We start from the raw sequence: 15,149 nt of genomic DNA, 5'->3' as shown, positions 1-15,149 counted from the left end.
CGGGCTAATTCGGATTCGCCTATCTAGGGTGGCTCTAGCGGCTGCTGCCGGAGCGACCGTGCCCAAGCTATCCAGCCAGCCACCGCCCGAAAAATTCTTATTGAACAGGCGCTATTTCTTCCAGGCGTGGGTGGCACCGCGGAAAGGCCAGGGTCGCTGCTGTCAGGGAGTTTATATCCCAGTGGAAGTGAGAAAGAGAAAACAAAATATAAGGAACAAGGCAGGTTCAGATAGAAGCATAAAGAAAACCAAATTGGGTGACATTTGCACTTAGTCCTTGATAACAAGGTGCCACCAAAGCTACGTACGATAGTGCAAGGCTTCAACCCTCGTTATCTCCTTCGAAAGGCCATTGCCCGATCTGAATATTGCAAGCACCTGCTACTTTGTATTCCTGAAACTTTGGCTCTCCCCATTGGAACTTCGTCCCTGGGGTCTCCGGGGCAGAGTGGATAGTGTGTGACTATGGGCTTGGAAATGCCAAAAACCAATTCGGGGTCTCATATGAAGACTGTTAGACTGGTCCTAGACAGGGTATGGAGCCCAGGGAGCAGATGTGTTTTCACCTCTAGTATTGGGGCAGGGACCACGCAGACCCTGGAACATGCAGTACTGGGCAGAATGGTAAATGTCTCTGTTCTCAGAGGGAGAAGGGGACCTCCTACTGTGTTCTCTGAGCTCCTGAGTGCTGGCCATAAGGTCATCCCCCTGTTTTTCCTGAATCTGATTCTGTACCCCTAAGCCAACCAAGCTTACAACTTGGTTGAAAGTGTCTTGCTTTCTAGGTGGTGAGAACCATTTATGCGCAAACTCCTATGTTACAGGGTCTCTGGGTGTAAGTTTTAATTTTTTTTTTCAACGTTTTTTTTATTTATTTTTGGGACAGAGAGAGACAGAGCATGAACGGGGGAGGGGCAGAGAGAGAGGGAGACACAGAATCGGAAACAGGCTCCAGGCTCCGAGCCATCAGCCCAGAGCCTGATGCGGGGCTCGAACTCACGGACCGCGAGATCGTGACCTGGCTGAAGTCGGACGCTTAACTGACTGCGCCACCCAGGCGCCCCATAGTTTTAAAATTAACAAAGCGTGGAAAACTCATGTGCTGGCCATCCCGTTTCGTTTAGATATGTAGTTTATTATTTGGTAGGAATCATTTGGTAGAAAGTATGTAGTTTATTCCTCACTTGGTAGGAGAACACTCCATAGACCAAGCACTTGCAGTTATCTTTAATCTTTGTCAGCACTGATATTTGCCGGTGTAGTCCTGCTAACTTTTGTTAACGTTCCTTGCAGTGTCCTCTTTCAGTCTTTTTTTTTTTTTTCCCCCTCATACAGGCCATGTCTTACAAATTTGCGCGTAGCTTTTTCTCAGTGTGGTTTCGGTAATCCTAAATCGTACCAAAGACCCTCTCTTGTCTTGGCACGACTCGAGCGGGTTACTGAATTTGAAGACAAAAGGTGGTATGTGTGTGCTCTCGAGCAGTGTGGCTACTTTTCTCTGAGTATCTTAGGCGCTGTTGCCTTTCTAGGGTGAAGGGCATCTTGTGACCATTTGTACCTAATGAAGCAATGCATAAGGGATGAATGCTGTGGTCTAGATAATAGGTCATTCATGTTGGCTGTTAGATATCAGGCAGCAAGGGAGGAAAAGAACAGATTTTTAGTCTACTGAAAAAAACCTTTTTTTTTTTTAAGGCCCTAACATTAGAGATACATTTAAAGCTCCCACGCAGCCCTCTCTGATTCCGTTCTCTTCTTCCCCTTCTCCTAAGGTAACTACTGTGCTGAATTTATCATTCCTGTTGGCTGTTGTTATACCATCAACACATACGTGTATGTCTCCCTAAAGAATAGAGGATATTTTTCGTGTTTTAACTTTTATAGAAATGTCATATTGTATTGTTTTCTAACTTACACAGTGGCCTGCTGTCTAAATCTGTCACTCCATTCCCGGTGACGATTAGTGTATTTCTAGTTTTTACCATGACGCACATTGCCCGTCCTGTTCCACGTGCGCTAGAATTTCTCTACAAGTCAGATTTCTTGGGATAGAGCATATGGATTTTTCTGGGCATGGTTAAATTGCTCTCCAGAATCGATACTCTGTCAACACCAGCGTATGAGTCCCCATCCTTTTACATGTTCGCTAACTCTTGATGTGCTCAGACTTATTTTCCTAAAATTAATAAACAGGGACTTTGAAATTTTGTATATCAGTTTTCCTGTGTGTGAGTTTGGTTGTCCTTTGTCCGTCACCATGACTATAGTTAGTTTGTGGACTTGCAGAGCTCAGGATCTGGCTACTCGTAAAGAGGATAAAAAGATAGGTTATAGACGGGGAGAAATATTAGCAAACCACGCATCCAACAAAGTGCGAGTATACAGAAAAGACAAAGAACCCTCAAAACACAACAGTAGGGGTGCCTGGGTGCCTCAGTCGATTAAGTGCCTGACTCTTCATTCAGACTCAGGTCATATTCTCACGGTCAGTGAGATCGAGCACCGCACTGGGCTCTGTGCTAACAGCAGAGCCTGCTTGGGATTCTCTCTCTCCCCCTCTTTACCCCTCCCCTGCATACGCTCTCTCTCTCTAAATAACCAAACATTAAAATAAAATAACAGTAAAAAAAAAATCCATTTAGAAAATAGGCAAAAGACACATATTTTACCAAAGAAGATATTAGATGGCATGTTCACCATGAAGAGGTGTTCACCATGGTTAGCTATTAAGGAAATAAAGCCACAATGATACATCCTCTACTAAAATGGCTAAAAGGAAAAGTAGTGACAACAGCAAATGCAAGCAAGGATGCAGAGAAGTCGATCACTCATACATTGCTGATGGGAATGTAAAATGGTCCATTCTGGAAGACAGTTTGGCAGTTTCTTAAAGATCCAAGCATCACCTACCCTGTGGTCCAGCAATTGCACTCCTGGGCATTTTCCCATATAAATGAAAACTTATGTTCACAAGAAAACCTGTACGGGGGGCGCCTAAGTGGCTCAGTTGGTTAAGCCTCCGACTTCAGCTCAGGCCATGATCTCGCAGTCCATGGGTTCGAGCCCCACGTCAGTTTCTGTGCTGATGGCTTGGAGCCTGGAGCCTGCTTTGGATTCTGTCTCCCTCTCTCTCTCTGCCCCTCCCCCGCTCACGCTTTGTCTCTCTCTCTCCTTCAAAAACAATAAACATTAAAAAGCAAAATTAAAAAGAAAAAGAAAAAACCTGTATGGGAATGTTCATAGCAGCTTTGTCTATAATAGCCCCAACCCAGATGTCCTTCAGTGGGTGGGTGGGTGAATGCCTAAACCAGCTGTGTTAACATCCACACCATGAAATACCACTCGACAATAAAAGACATCTGCAGTCTTGATGAATCTCCAGATAATTATGCAGAGTAAAAAAGTCAATCCCAAAAGGTCACATGCCGTATGATTCCATATATATATGGAATTTATATATATATATATACATATACACACACATACATATATATACACATATATATAAAACACTCCTGAAGTGGCAAAATTATAGAACTGGAGAATAGTGGTTTCCAGGAGCTAGGGACAAGGCAGGGGAGTTAGGATGGGATGACAGCAGGAAAAGGGCAACATGGAAGGATCCTGGTGGTGACGGGAAGTGCTTTGCATCAATGCTAATGTCCTGGTTGTAGTATTATACTATAATTTGTAAAATGTTACCACTGGGGCGGGGGTGGGAAACTGGGTAAAGGGTACCTGGGATCTCTCTGTATTATTTCTTAGCAACTGCATATGTATCTCAATCATAAAATCAAAAGTTTCCTTTAAAGCCTATTATTCTGTATCTATAACTTCTACATATCTTCTGTATCTAAAATTATATTGAACATGATTCAATGATTTAAGAATCAACGTTACTGTTCTGAATAGCAATCATACAGGACTGAAAAAAGGCAATACTGGAAGGAACTACTAGCCTTGGCCTTGAACTTGGGTCTTTTTAGTCAGTCTCCTGTGTCTGGCTGTCCTTGTGCCTATTTCCCTTCTACCCCCATCATTCATGCTTCATGCATTATTTTCAGGCCAATAAGACTTTGAATGAGGGCCTCTCTTCTTAATGATGATTTGTAGTCTTAGAAGATTTTCTTACTTTTAGATTATTATATGGAGAAGTAAAATGGATGAAATGAAGTCTTGAATTAAAATACCTGATCTGAGAGGCACGTGGGTGGTTCAGTCGGCCAAGTGTCCAGCTCCTGACTTGGGCTCATGTCATGATCTTACGGTTCGTGGCTTTGAGCCCTGTGTTGGGCTCTGCGGTGGCAGTGTGGAACGCGCTTGGGATTCTCTCTCTCCCTCTCTCTGACCCTCTCCCGCTCATGTGCTCTGTCTCTCTCTCTCCTCAAAACAAATAAACTTAAAAAAACACCTGATTCGACAGCTGATCCCCAAACGTCATTACACTTGCATATGTAAAGTTCAAGGAAAATGGCTGAGAAAAGTTCTTCCCTCTTGAGCAAAGTAGTCAACATGGTAAAGACAGGTATATTTATTTCATATGACAGCACATTTCACAGATATGTACAGAATGTGTACCACTGACTTTAATACTGTACTTCTATAAAGTATATAGTTATAAATATTGTATGCCACATAAGCAATAAAATTCTTACATATAAACAGCAATCTACTATAGAGAACAAAGAATTCACAAAGAGATCCTTAGTGTCTAATTTCTGCTCTGCTTTTAACAGAACTGGTAGAATAATGGCTAGTTATTTGCAGCGTACCTTTCACTTTCCTAACTCTGTGCCCTTTCGGCAACTTGCCAAATATAATTTTCCTGATAAAGGCCGAGCTGCTGCGGGATACGTATATTTTAGACAGTAGTTTGTACTCAAAAGGAAACATCGCTCACAGAAACCGCAATCCGCACTAGTGAAGTTTATAATGAATTCTTTTTGCTAATGGAGAGCAAATACCACATACACTAATCACATAGATGTTAAAGCCACAGTTTCAAGAAGTTAATTCACATTCTGAAGCACACTGCTTATAGTAATACTGCTGTTTAAAATATACTACTGCTGAAATGATTAGAACCCCCAAAAAGCACAATATAAAACTCACAAGAGTTAGTGCTAACAGCGAATCCTGGCTGTTAACAGAGAGAGGATTACTTCTAGAAATATAGTATCTTGATAACATTTGAGCATTTAGAAAAGTGCTTTTTTTCCCTACTAGATTTGCTTTAAGTGCAATGCAGGTTGCTGTGCTTTTCCACTTTACATAATCTTAGCCATGAACTCTATTTTGATATTCTCCCAGTGCACATCTTTAAAGGTTAAATGTGGACAATGGAATTTAGGTGGACATCTATAACTTCCTATAAAAGGAATGTTAGTATCAGTCTCAACGGCTGAGGATGATTTTAACTTAAGCTGACAACAAAACATCGCTCACGGAGTTTTCTGTTTGGGATTACGTGATGATACCAAAACACTACCTTGTGTAAAAATTCTGTGAACTTCATGAGACAAGAGCAGGGTCAGTTGCATATTGGCAGTGCGGGAGACAAAATCCACAGCTAATTTGAGGGGTAGCCTCTAAAAATGTAAAGCAGCTTCACAGATGTGTTGCGTAGCCTCTGATGGGGACAGAGCACACACGCGGAGTAGATCCTCAACTCCAAGCATTCTGAGAACCGCTGCCTTCCCTGCTATGAAGTTCCGGAGAGAAAGCAGCAAAGGGAAAGTGTGGGAGGGGAATGGGCAACATACACCTTAGTGCAGAGAGAGGGGAGTGCGTTTAGCTCTGATATTCCTCATTGAACTTGGAGGTATGTGCCTTCCTGAGAGATAAGGCCATAGCGCTTTGTTGTATGGGCTGGAGTGTCCATCCACATGACCGTGACCACAAAATAGGCTGCTTCCAGCCCCAAGAACCTCCTCCCGGAAAAAAAGCATCTGGAGATGCTGGAGCGCAAAGGAACAAAGATGCGGGTCGTGTGTGTTTGGGGGAGGGGGATGAAATGGTAGGAAAGTCTGGTTCTGTAGTGAGATGCTAGTTTTGGAAAGAAAATTAATGAACTGTCCAAATTTCATGTACAGCCATCCTTTTGGTAATGAAACACCGAAAAAATAACTCTGTTAGAACGTGTAGGTAAATATTTTGTCTGAGTCCTAAGTTTTACAAATATGTAAGTGTATACATACCTATGTGTGTGTGTGTGTGTGTACCCATGCCTTTTTGTGTTTTAAAGCCATGCCTTTCACAATGGTCTCAGTATAACTCTGATAGCTCTTCGGTAAATACCTGGAAACACCATTGTTAACAAGTATCAAAGAGCAGGCAAGAATGTCAGCTAGAAGTTGTTTGGGCTTTTTTAAGGTTCTTCAGAGAAGAGGGACAGAATTTCTGAATAAGGACTACTGTCTGAAGTAGTTTTGAGCACTGTTTATGGCTACTCCTCTCTCTTATTTATCCAAACAGAAACACACCAAAACTCCAGTTAATAATGAGAAGGACTTTTTCCTTATTTCCAATATACACATATTCCAGCTTTGTACACATTAAATAGTGGTATTTCGTGACAACATCAGTGCACTTAACAATTCCATATTGCACATAATGAGGAACTAATGCCCAATTCTTTTGGCTCTCACCTGCCCAAACTGAAAAACAAACAAACAAATCCAAAACTGTTTTCTATTGCATAACCTTATCTTTCTGTAAAGTCTAGTGTGGGGGATGCCTTCGATGGCAAGGTTGTGAAAGGAGCTACAGGAGGGGTGGTGGCAGGTGGGGGCAGAGTGACAGGAGGTGGAGGTGGTCGTCTTGATGGCAACACACAGAAAGGAACATTTGTGCCTTTATTCCAGTCATCATCAAAGGTCACGTTGGAGCCAGAGAGCGAACTCGGCTGATTATTCAGTAGGTCTGGACAAGAGGACTTTGACTTCCCTTTCACACCAAAGTCCTCCTCTTCCTCGAAGGTTACCCATCCTTTTGGGTTGCTGATTTTTGCCGAAGACTGGCCCTGCAGATCAAAACTGTCCTTAAAACCATCAAATGATGAAGGCTTGCTATTGTTATGACCAAGAGGCTTCAGGGAAGGGAAAGGACTGCTGGCAACAGGCTCGTCTTTGGAGAGCCACGAAGTTGCCTCCGATTCTTGAGACTCGGCTCTAAATGGGTTTCCGGGAGCTGCAGTCCTGTCGGTGAAAGGATTTGTGCTGGTCAAGCTAGTAATAAATGGGTTTGGAGAACATCGCATATTTTCCTGGGATTTACTCCGGGCTGGAATTGGAGGCATGCAAGTTACAGAACTCAAAGTATTCATGTTACTTTGTGTTGCAGGAGGCAACTGAATCAACCCCTTTGGGTTTGGGGTTGGAGCACATGATGTTTGAATGGATGACTGAGCCTTTGATACAGCAAGCAGACTGAATGACAGATCTTCAAATGGGTCACTCTTTAAGGGTGATTCCAGTCTGACGGCAGAGACTCCATTTGTTTTCACCTGAAAAAGAGAACACCCAATAATGAGGGAAAAAAAAGACAACATGTTACTTTTAACAACCCCTCTATGCTTCCTGTCTCATATTCATGGGGGGAGGGGGAGGGGGCAAGGATACAAATTTCAAACTTAAACAGCTTTGTATAGTTTGTTACCCTGGTAGTTTAAATAAGGTAAGACAACTAAAACCTTACTCTTTAAAACCTCCCTACTACATAAACCCCTTTATTAAAGACATTTGTTTAAACCCCAGAGAAGTTAAATAGTTTGTTTCATTCATGCAAGTTCTAATATGATGTAAAATGGAGAACTGGACAGAATTCAGCAAATGACTTGAACATGCCGTTTTATCAAATGTTAGCGTGAACGCAAGAAACCCGTATTTAGAACTTATGCTAGATCTGTAGAATAAACTTCCAACACCTATCGTGATGATGATGTGGTTTCATTGTTCTTTTAAATATATTTTTATTTAAAGTTAATGTTACTATGGAAATTAAACTTCATGAATGGAAACTGACTTCATTGGTATGTTTATATTCTTAAGCTAAAGACAATGCATCTTTTCTTTCCTTTTCTACTTGGAAAAATGTATTTTCAAAGCATTTTTTGCCTTTTAAGTTCTCCTTTGTAGAGTAAACTCTGCCAATGACGTGACAATATTCCTTAACTGACTTTCCTCATCTTGTAAGAAAGTTTCAAAACAGATATGCTCATTAATAACCATATGCAAAGATTGTTTAAAACCGGTGGGCGGGGGGTGGGGGAGATATCCCATTTTCTATTTGGTATATAATCCGTTCTTTCCATGTGGCAGAGCTGGCTGTGAACTGCCAGGAGGCGTGTCCTGAATTACTTTACGGTCGTAAAAAGCGTGCACTCTTGTGCCTAGTTCACAAAGAAGCCAGCTGGGAGAGGAGCATGTCTATGGGACTGAGCAAAACCAACTTCTCCAGCTTCTTTAATGGGGAAGAGAACCCTGGTCTTAGGAGCAAAAATTAGCTCATCACATGCTTCATTTGGATTAAAAAAACAAAAGCAACCTGTACATACTTATTGATACTAAACAGATGACTCGGATATTGATGCCAAATTTAAAGATAAGAAGATAAACTTTTGGTTGAAAAGGACAGGGAAGGGAGCATTTGGGCTCAAGGCCTCCAATGTAACAAAATGGGGCACCACCTAAGATAAATTTAGAGAGTTGGGAGAGCAAAGTAACCAAATGTTCACGAGCTGTGTTGAAAAAAAAGAGCAGTGGTCCCCACCCACCGAAAAAACGTAACTGCATTTTATAGAATAGTAACTTGCTACTTTAACAACAGGGAAGGCTGTTCATTTGCATAAGGCAATGACGGATAACTTCAATAAGTGAGTAACTTTCAAGTATCTGATTGTTTTATTCAATTGTCCTAGAACATACTTCCTAACTGAATAAACAAGTATATTTTTCTCCAGACAACTTACTATGACAATAAATTTGTATAAAAGAGTAAACATGTAACAGACTCAAAACTGTATTCTAAGTTATTAAAGGTAAGCAGATGTGTTTATGGAAATCTGCTTGAAAGACAAATCTATTATACACATTAACAAATTAGAATTAACTCTATATTAGAAATAATCTCTGCATTATTTTTTTAGTTTTAAAAAAAAATTTTTTTTAACATTTATTTATTTTTTGAGAGACGGAGCGTGAGCGGGGAGGGGCGGAGAGAGAAGGAGACACAGAATCTGTGTCTGACGGAATGTGTCAGGCTCCAGGCTCTGAACCCATAGCACAGAGCACGACATGGGGCTCGAACTCACAAACTGTGAGACCATGACCTGAGCTGAAGTCAGACATTTAACCGACTGAGCCACCCAGGTGCCCCTAAACTTTTTTTAATGTTTATTTATTCTTGAGGGAGAGAGGGACAGAGTGTGAGTGGGGAGGGGCAGAGAGAGAGGGAGACACAGAATCCGAAGCAGGCTCCAGGCTCCGAGCTGTCAGCAGAGCCTGATGTGGGGCTTGAACTCACAAGCCCTGAGATCATGATCTGAGCTGAAGTGGGATGCTTAACTGGCTGAGCCACCGAGGCGCCCCCCTGCATTATTTATGAATGCAGCAAAATGGCAGTATCTGATCGGGTGTGGGACCCAATTCCCCCATGGCAGATGGAACAGTCCACAACACAGACATTACAGGAAAGGAGAATTTTATACTTTGCACAGCTTAGAATAATAGCAGGCCTGTGGCAAATAAATGCTTTATGTTTAAATTTATTTTCATATATAAAAAATTTGTTTTCAAGATACATTAAAGGTAATTTGGTAGAAGCAGGATCACTTGAAGTTACAATGAAAGCCACACCACCATTCACTATACTGGAATTAATTTATAATCTAAGCAGGTTTGTGATGAATTAACATGAAAAATGGGTGAGGAAGGTGTTGGAAGGACCTTTAAATAATCCTGTTATAATATTAACTTTTATCTTTCTAAAAGTTCTCCCTTACCAAAAATAATCTTGTTACTAAAACTATTTGAAAAAAATTTTCCAAAAGAAACCTAAGAAAAGAAGTTAAGTTTTGCATTTATGTAATTCTGCCATCATTAAAACCCAGAACCATTTGGTCTTGCCAAACAGACTTTTGTATACCTTCAACCTTCTTGAAGGTACACCTTTTAGTTTTGTTAATTTTCATAAAAAATAGAGCAAAAAAAAATATGGTAAAGCATTAATAAGAACAACTAAAATGGTTCCTAAAAATCTGAAATACTAAGAAAAAAACAGGTTTATGGTATGATAATAGAATTTATTAATGTGGACAGGTGGTTTTAAAAATGGGTGAAACTTTAGATGTATGAAGCAAAAGATTCATACATCTAATGTGCTAAGACAGATGAAAAGCACAGATAAGATTGAGAAATAATCCGATACCTGTTACCCTGACGGTTGCTCCTGCTTTGAGAAAGGGAACACAGACATCAAAGGAAAGAGTTAGGAGGACGATCTGAGACCAAACCGCAACCCTACCGATCCAGTCTTTGAAATACTTTTATTTCTATATTATACACAGAACCTGACAGAGGCAACATTTGCAAGTCACAGCATGAGTTCAAGAGACAACTCCAATTCTTTTGTAATTTTGAATACAAAAATGTATCGTTGATTAGGGTTCAAACTTTAATTTTGCCAGAGGTTGATGACCAGCCACTTCAAAACAAAAATAATAACCCAAATAGGTTTTTGGAGCTCTAAGATACTTTAAGCAGTCTGTTATGGACTGAATGTTTGTATCCCCCTAAATTCATATGTTGAAGCCCTAACCCTCAGTGTGATGGTATGTGTGGGGGGGCCTTTGAGGGGGGCAGTGACTGGGGTTGGATGAGGCCATGAGAGTGGCCTCATGAGGGATTATGGAAGGAGGGATTATGCTCATAGAAGGACACCGTGGCAGAGAGCCTACTCTCTCCCCCACCGGAAGCACTGAGGAAAGGCCACATGAGCACACAGTGAGAAGGCAGCTATCTGCAAGCTGGGAAGAGAACCCTCACCAGAACTCAACTGTACTGGCCTCCTGATCTCAGGCTTCAAGCCTCTAGAACTGTGAGATCACACATTACTATTGTTTAAGCTACCCAGTTTTTGGTATTTTGCTATGGCAGCCCGAGATGAGTAGGACATAGCCACAAGACAGCCTATGGGTTTATCACCATTAGAGGAAATGTATAAAATGGCAACACTTTGCAGAAGTACTACCCCACTGAAAATCAGTATTTCTTTTCACAAAATGATCAGGATCCAGGCATATTCTATATTACTCAAATTTTCAGAAAGAAGGTACTATCATTAATTCACCTCATAACTTATTAGTTGTAAGGTACAATAATATAAGAAATTTTGTTGTTTAAAAATGAAATCATCTTTTCGTACCATAGCAGTATTTTTTTTAAAAAAACAGTAGGCTCAAAAACAGTTTTGAGCAAATCTTCCCCAATATCTAAAGCTTACCTCATTTGAAAATACCAAAACTCATTTGACAATCGAGGAAGACATCATTTTAAAATGTACTAGGCATTAATAGAGTTTCCTGCCTACTAAACACGAGACTCCTGGATTTAAATGAATACTTCCTTGATGATCTCAGGGTTATGCGTATCAGCTCTGGCAGTGATAGAAGGTAGGAGGTATTAAATAGATCTAGAATGCTGAGATTTTCTACTCGGTCTCTTCTCTCACTGTCAGCTATCACAACAGTATGGCAGTGAGGCTGTTACTCTATTTCCTGTTGGATTTCTGAACTTCAGGTTCTTAGATGATAATCAGATGACCAAGATGCCAGAAGTCGGGCAGATAAGTGAGGCATTTCTATGTTCTGTACATGTTATACGATCATTTGAATTGGAAGGGTCTTTTCTATATAGAACTATCGAGTAGAAAACCATTTAAATAATAATAAAAAGTAGTGCTAGGCCATGTATGTTTTTATGTTTTAAATACCTTGTGTATTTTGGGCAGAATTAATAATAAAGACTTAATAAAAATTATTAAGTGTTCAGTTCTAAGACTATTTCATAGATCACCAAAGTATCAAATATGTTGTATTTTAAATTCTCATCCTTTTCAACCTATAGCCACCGAAAACAATTGTTAAATTTTAGATGTTCATTATGTTTTGAATAGGCATTATTCTTACGGTTCAAAATTCAAGAGGTACAAACAGGTAAATGCCTCCCCTTCCTTCCAGCCCCCTAGCACTCTAGGAAGAAACCGTTAACCACTCTTGTGATTCTTCCCAAAGAGGGTCTGCACACAAACAAGACCCCTGCTCCCCCAAGAAAGAAAAGTGTGTGTGTGTGTGTGTGTGTGTGTGTGTGTGTATTTGGAGGAGTCTGATATCAATGACTGAGGCCAAAAAAATATTTAGAATTTAAAACAAACATCCCTGGTAGTTTCAATGAAGCGAATGACACAAGATTCAAGGACATTCTCTGCCAGGCCACACACAAAGCACATGCTGTCTGCCACCAAATCACCATACCCATTCCAATGAAAAACAGAAACCAAAACCATGGACAATGACCTAAGAAAATGATAATGTGGTAGTCATTGGAATATTGGTCCTGTAGTACTTTTGTGGTATGATTTTCTACTGAAAACTGCAATCTTACTGAACGGTTTGCTCTCTGTCCAGTTTTTCAGAGTACTGTATCTGTGTTCATGTTGGTCTAAGGATACTTAAACTATTACAGACTTTTAGGAATTAAGGTTCTCTTTCCTAAGAAATAGGTGCTTACTTTCTGTCTTAAAACAGTAGTCAAAGTTTGAAGGTGGCTAGTTTGAAAGTGTTTTGCCTTCCAGTTACATTTAACAAAATACGATAGCACACATTTCAAGAAAATGAGAAGAAAAATTCGTGCCTCACTAAAAGTAGATCTGCAGAGAGAAAAGAATAGTGGACATGTATTGTTTGAAGGATTTCTACAATTTTTATACATTGTCAACATCCTCAATTTTCTGAACTAAAAAATGTAGAATACTTTATGGTATTAATCAGCTTAAGAGAACATTTTATTTCTCTCATTTATATATCCTTCTTTAGTTTTTATAAATGTGACCCACTGTCTAATGAGAAAGTGCTAATTGCTGACAATATTCATTTTAAGACTTATATTTACTTTACTATCTGTTTTTCACCATACAGAAGCATAAGAAACTGTTAACTTCTGCCTACTAGCTGGACGTATCCAGATAGCTGTAAAAATGGGGGCAAACTAGTATTTATAAATGTGCTTAAGGGGCCTTGTCAGTGAAAGAGCAGACTTCTAAAGCTTTACACATTCCTTTGGCCTTGATGACATTTTTAAGTTAAAACATTAGGATAAAATAAAATGTAAGGCTAGACATCAAAGAATGTTCTTACTAAGCATAGACTTTAACAATTTTACTAGAATGTATATAGCAAAACGAAGTAAAACGACATCCAAATAAAAATAAAACAATTCAACTTGCATGATCACCCCGTATTAAAATAACTCTGTATATACACACCAGAAGTCCTTCCAACGTGAGGTCACACTGGCATAAGACAAATCCTTGTGATCCTAGGACTGTCACCCACTGAGGCAATGGCACTGTTCTCTGTGTGACACCAGTGAGGTGCCCTTATTCTTTCGATGGTTTTTACTTGGTGAATAAGCCCATTGCTGCACACCCCAAACAGAAATACCTGAAGACCCCGGTGCCAGCTCGGGCTCGGAAAAGAACCACTGCTTGCACCTGGAGGAACACAGGAATTATTCTCTGTTCACTGGAAATTAACCATTCTGCCAGAGGTAAGGCATCCCTGTCCAGAAAGTGAAAGCCGGAACTAATAGATCGGCTGTGAACAACAAGAAAAAGAAACTACTGCTGTTCGTCCTACTATACTAAGTAAGTATCCAAAGTAAAGCGGGCATTTAAAAAGATGAAAAAGTCACAAACGCTTTGCATGTGAACAAGATAAAGGAGCCTGGGAGCCCCTGGGAAGTTCCGTCAAGAAGCCAATCCCAAGCTCGCTCTCTGAGAACCCCGGGTCCGAGGGAAGTGGGTGCAAAGACTGTACCAAAGGCATCAAAGGTGCTCTCTGTTCACCAGCGGGTCTCACCTGCGGCTGCGGCGGCTGCGGCGAAGGCTCCGGAGGCAAGCTGTGGGACGACCTGCTCCGAGGGGGCGGCTGCGGCGGGGTTTCCAAGCTTGGCTGGGGGGCGGACTGAGGCAGAGGCGCTGCCACGGGGACAAGGGGCTCCTGCATCTTCTGAACGGGCGGGGGCAGAGAGGGCTGCACGGGGGGCGCAGCCTGAGGCTTCAGCGGTTCGGGAAGAAGGACTGAACCTAAACGATGAGTTTTCAGATCAGATGTTAGGCCCGGTCTAGAAAACCACATCCTGTTCTTCCTTTAGTGAGGCCTTGGGAGATTCGAGTCCCCCGCTCCCCCGCCAGCGGCCTCATGGCCTGTGGCACAAAGAAGGAAGGCTCTCCCTGTTGGAGTCGGTCGTGGAAGGTGAGAGATGACAGAAGGGAGAAGGAAAGGTGAAAAGACTTAGAACGGACTCGGGCCTACCTTTCAGTCCTTCCGGCGGTCTGCTTTGGCTTTCAGGAGCCAGTCTTCCAGCAGATGCCCGAGCGTGGCTCTGTGGGGCACTGATCACTCCGGCGCGGGGCGGGATAGTCTGCGGAGGGGAAACACAACATTTGAGACGCTTATTTTCACGAGATGAGATTTTGTGAAAATAGTTGCTTTTGTATCCCGTTTTGTCACCCCTCTGGCGTTAGCCCCCCTCCTGTTGTGTTCCTTGCTTTCTATTTATAGTCCTATAGTCGTACACCTTACAACCTCCCTTTTTGTTCCGGACTGTGTACGAGGCGTCAGGCACAATGTTACTTAAGCGCTATGAGGCACTTCCATTTCATCCTCAAAATACCCCCCAGAGGGGCACCTGGGTGGCTTGGTCGGTTAAAGCATCCGACTTCGGCTCAGGTCATGATCTCACGGTCCGTGAGTTTGAGCCCCGCGTCGGACTCTGTGCTGACAGCTCAGAGCCTGGAGCCTGTTTCAGATTCTGTGTCTCCCTCTCTCTGACCCTCCCCCATTCATGCTCTGTCTCTCTCTGTCTCAAAAA

The 15,149-nt window shown here is 41.6% G+C and overlaps 1 protein-coding gene across 3 annotated transcripts in view; it reads right to left on the bottom strand.

Annotated features, from left to right (window-relative positions):
- Positions 1–5,293: 5,293 nt before the first annotated feature.
- SYNJ1 (synaptojanin 1) overlaps positions 5,294–15,149 on the bottom strand; it is an 89,907-nt gene continuing 80,051 nt past the window's right edge. For all 3 annotated transcript variants that reach the window (XM_049627917.1, XM_049627916.1, XM_049627918.1), the window contains 3 exons: positions 14,591–14,699; positions 14,135–14,361; positions 5,294–7,504 (listed from right to left, as the gene is read on the bottom strand). In XM_049627917.1, coding sequence (XP_049483874.1) covers positions 6,704–7,504; positions 14,135–14,361; positions 14,591–14,699 — 1,137 coding nt within the window. In that variant the 3' untranslated portion in view covers positions 5,294–6,703. The remainder of the gene's footprint in view (positions 7,505–14,134; positions 14,362–14,590; positions 14,700–15,149) is intronic.

Source organism: Panthera uncia, chromosome C2 (genome assembly GCF_023721935.1).
Source record: "Panthera uncia isolate 11264 chromosome C2, Puncia_PCG_1.0, whole genome shotgun sequence".
Classification (NCBI taxonomy): domain Eukaryota; kingdom Metazoa; phylum Chordata; class Mammalia; order Carnivora; family Felidae; genus Panthera; species Panthera uncia.
Note: the sequence above shows the minus strand (reverse complement) of the source record. Positions and strands in the feature narration are given on the sequence as shown.